Here is a 3695-nt window from a genome sequence, read left to right on the forward strand (position 1 = left end):
GGGTTTTAAGTTACTGTTTGGGTTTAGGGTCTAGGATTTGGTTTAGGGTATAAGGTTTGGATTTAAGGTTTACTGTTTGGGTTTAGGGTCTAGGATTTGGGTTTAGAATATACAGTTTGGTTTTAGGGTTTAGGATTTGGGTTTAGGGTATAGAGTTTGGGTTTTAGAATTACGGTTTAGGGTTAAAAAATTAAGATTTCGGGTTTACGGTTTAGATGGCGGTGTCAGCGTTGTTAAAATTAGCATTATTTTTTTTAGTTATTTTAAAATAAATTTAATATTTTTTAATTAATTATCTACGTGGCAATTTGATTGGTTCTAGAATGAGAGGTGAATTTAAAAGTTCACCCTATGGGGTGAACCTAAGTTTTTTTCATAGTTATATATTCAAGCCCGGCTTAAACTTTTCGTGGGCCCTGTGCTTTACACTAAGATAGGTTTCTAAGAAAATTGTTTATAGTAAATGAAAAGAATTTCTTAGCTAAAATTTGTGGACCAGAATTACTCAAATATTTAAATATAATTTAGTTTCCAGTTTCAATTACAGGTTTGTATATGTGGTTTCTTCTTCCCAATGATACACGCTCTCCTGCATATTTTGTTGAGCACTCTCTGCAATATTTGCTAGATAACGACATCTTTTTGGAAATACAGGGCCCTAAATCCTAAAGAAATTTGTAGAAATTTTTTTGGACCCTGTGCTTTTGCATTGTCAGCAGTCCCTTAGAGCCGGCACTGTATATATTGGTATATAATCACCAGTTATACCAATATCTAATTCATACGTTTAACATCACATCTGTAAGCCAAAAGAGTGATGAAATATTATGTCGCGATGATTACCATAAAAAAAAAATATTATTTTGCGATTTTTCACTTGTTTAGATAAAGAATCAAATACACCGAGATCATGCATGTAATTTGTAGACTCTTATCAGCTCCTATGAAAGGGATTGACAAGCTCAGAATGATAACTCGGACTTCCTCGTATAAAAGAATCTATCTCCTGTGTCTAAACAAAGTATCTTCATTCATATTGAGTCATTGACTGTCATTTCCGAAATATTATTAGATCCCGAGGCGGCAGCGAAACAAATAGCTGTTTTCTTTTCATCTTTGTTCTTCAGGGCCAGATCATTTTTTACTCATTCTTGTAAAAGCAGATGCTTGATAAAACCCCTCCCTTGTTCTTCGTTAGGCAGGCGTCTGAACGGACTACATGATTGTTAAGATCAATTATTACCTTTCCAATTACCTTCTGAAACAGTTTGATACAGAGAAACATAGAGAGAGATTCATGTATTCATCTCTTCCAGGAGTGAAAATTTACCCAGGAGATGAGGTGTTTGTACCTGCAATATCCACTCTCACAGTCACAGCTTCCTGACTATTCGTTGTTCAGTTTCTTGAGAAGGGCTAACCGGCTCTGTTAAAACTGTTCATTTCATAATGGTATTGATAGGTATTGTAACCGAAGACAGTGCTTGAACTAAAACAAATACTACAATATATGCTTCAACGTAACAGACCAAACTAGAATGCCAATCAAGTAATAAAGTTAAAAGGAACTGTCTAGTAACAACTTTTATTTCATTAACCTTCCAATTTGGAACAAAAAACACACTACAAAGATTACAGGGAACAGACACAAATCTGCAATATCAGTCTTATCCCCCAGATTAATTAAGACAAAAGCTATAACAACAAACACTATAAAGCATTACAAACATTACAACTTATCCTTTCATTTGATTATTCAAATGTCAAAATTCTCCATCTGAACACTGCTCTTCAAAGGCACATAGTCACCAAGATACCCACCAAGATGATCGTGCAACGCGGACTTATCAATGGCCTGATGGTGAAAGCTCTTGCAGACATAGTAAAACACACTCTGCACAAGCAACCCAACAAGATTCACAATGACTAACACACCAACCAAGAACCCTCCAACAACAATCCTCGCAAACAACCCGAAATCATCTCCTCCACGAACCACCACACCTCCGAAAACACCAGCGATGAACCCGCAGAGAGCAAGATACATAAACACCATGGAACACGCCATGTGAGTCCTTCCTTTAAGCAACTCATAGCTCTTCCTCATCGCGGCGATCCCATAGACAGGCTCGAGAACAGAGACGACGCTAGCTAAATGCCACCAAGCGGTCATGTAAACATGAACGCCAAGAAACAGAACGAAGATCACAACCATCGAGAAGACAGCGAGGATCACGCTCTGTAGATCGATGGCCACGATCAAGATCACGAGAAACATCAAGAAGACGGAGTTGTAGACGAGCATACAGAGGGAAACCCAGAGGAACGTGATGAAGAGACGTTTGAGAACGAGAGGGATGGCCGACATTGTGGAGGAGAAAGACACCGGTTTGCTGGTGTAGAGAGACGCGACGGTGAAGACGACGGCGGCGGTGGAGAGGAGGGAGAAGGCGAAGAGGAAGATGATGTAGATGAATTGGTAGACGAAGAGGAGAGTCCATTGGTGGTTGGTCTGGGACTGGTCGGCGGAGGGAGGAGAAGCGTCGAGCTGGTTCAGGATGGGTTGGGTGAAGAGGGAGTGAGCGAGGATGGCGAAGGAGAGAGGGAAGATTAGGGTTAGGGTTATGAGGTAGAATGTTCTCGGGGAGAATTTGGGGATCGTGGTGGATTCACGGAGTATGCCTCCGATGCTGAGAAATTGAAGCTCCTCCGCCGCGAGATCCATTAAGGGTTAGAAGCGATCGGGAAGATGAAGCTGGGAAGCTGGCAACTTTGTCTGTTCACGAGAGATCTCAACGCAGAGAGGGGAGAGGGGAGAGGGAGGAGGATGAGGAATGTTACTTCATGGTTAAAACAATTCTTTCTTTCTTTCTTGGGAAATGAGAAAATGACAATTCTATAATTAGGATTAAGGACACGACACCAACGATATAGGGTCAAAGAAACATTTAAGTTCACTAATTTTTTTAAAAAAATTAAAAATCTACTAATTGTTTTTTCTTTATGTTGTAATTCAAAATTAGAAAAAATAAATATATTTGTTTTAGTAGAGGGACATACAATACTCATATTTCACAAGTCACAACTATATTTTTGGAAACAAATCTTATAGTTATAAAGTTTAGCTTAATACTCCTAATAAGTCTATATTTATTTTTTTTGATAAAACATTTAAGTTTATTTTGGTCGTTTTTATTTTTAAGATCTATATTTGTGATAAAAACTTTTTTTATGTCTATCCTATGAAATTTCTCATTTATAAATATCAAAACTTATTATCCCCAATAAGTTGGTTGATTGAATACTATTTACGTATGGTGAACAAAATAACCAAATTGAGTCGAGCCAACCCAAAAATTAATCTGAATCGAACCAAATCGAAGATAAATACTCGAATGAGTTTTTCTATGGCAAACTTGAAAAGAGCCTCACTCGGCAAATCCTTGGCCCTTTTCTTTCTTTTTTTCTGCTCGGCCGATTCATCGATGAGTTAAACCTTTATACGAAATATTTTTTTGATAAAATATTTAAATTTATTTTGGTCATTTTTATTTTTAAAGTCTATATTTGTGACAAAAAAATTTTAGGTTTATTCTATGGAATTTCTCATTTATAAATATCAAAACTTATTATCCCCAATAAGATCGTTGATTGAATATTATTTACGTATGGTGAACAAAATAACCAAATTGAGT

General features: G+C 37.1%; 1 protein-coding gene across 1 annotated transcript; it reads right to left on the reverse strand.

Annotated features, from left to right (window-relative positions):
• Nucleotides 1-1569: 1569 nt before the first annotated feature.
• On the reverse strand, nt 1570-2894 carry LOC106301439. Its single transcript, XM_013737834.1, has one exon. It carries the CDS (start codon nt 2723-2725, stop codon nt 1757-1759), a length of 969 nt encoding a protein of 322 aa, XP_013593288.1. The 5' UTR covers nt 2726-2894; the 3' UTR covers nt 1570-1756.
• Between the last annotated feature and the right edge of the window lie 801 nt (nt 2895-3695).

This window comes from Brassica oleracea, chromosome C7 (assembly GCF_000695525.1).
Source record: "Brassica oleracea var. oleracea cultivar TO1000 chromosome C7, BOL, whole genome shotgun sequence".
Lineage (NCBI taxonomy): Eukaryota > Viridiplantae > Streptophyta > Magnoliopsida > Brassicales > Brassicaceae > Brassica > Brassica oleracea.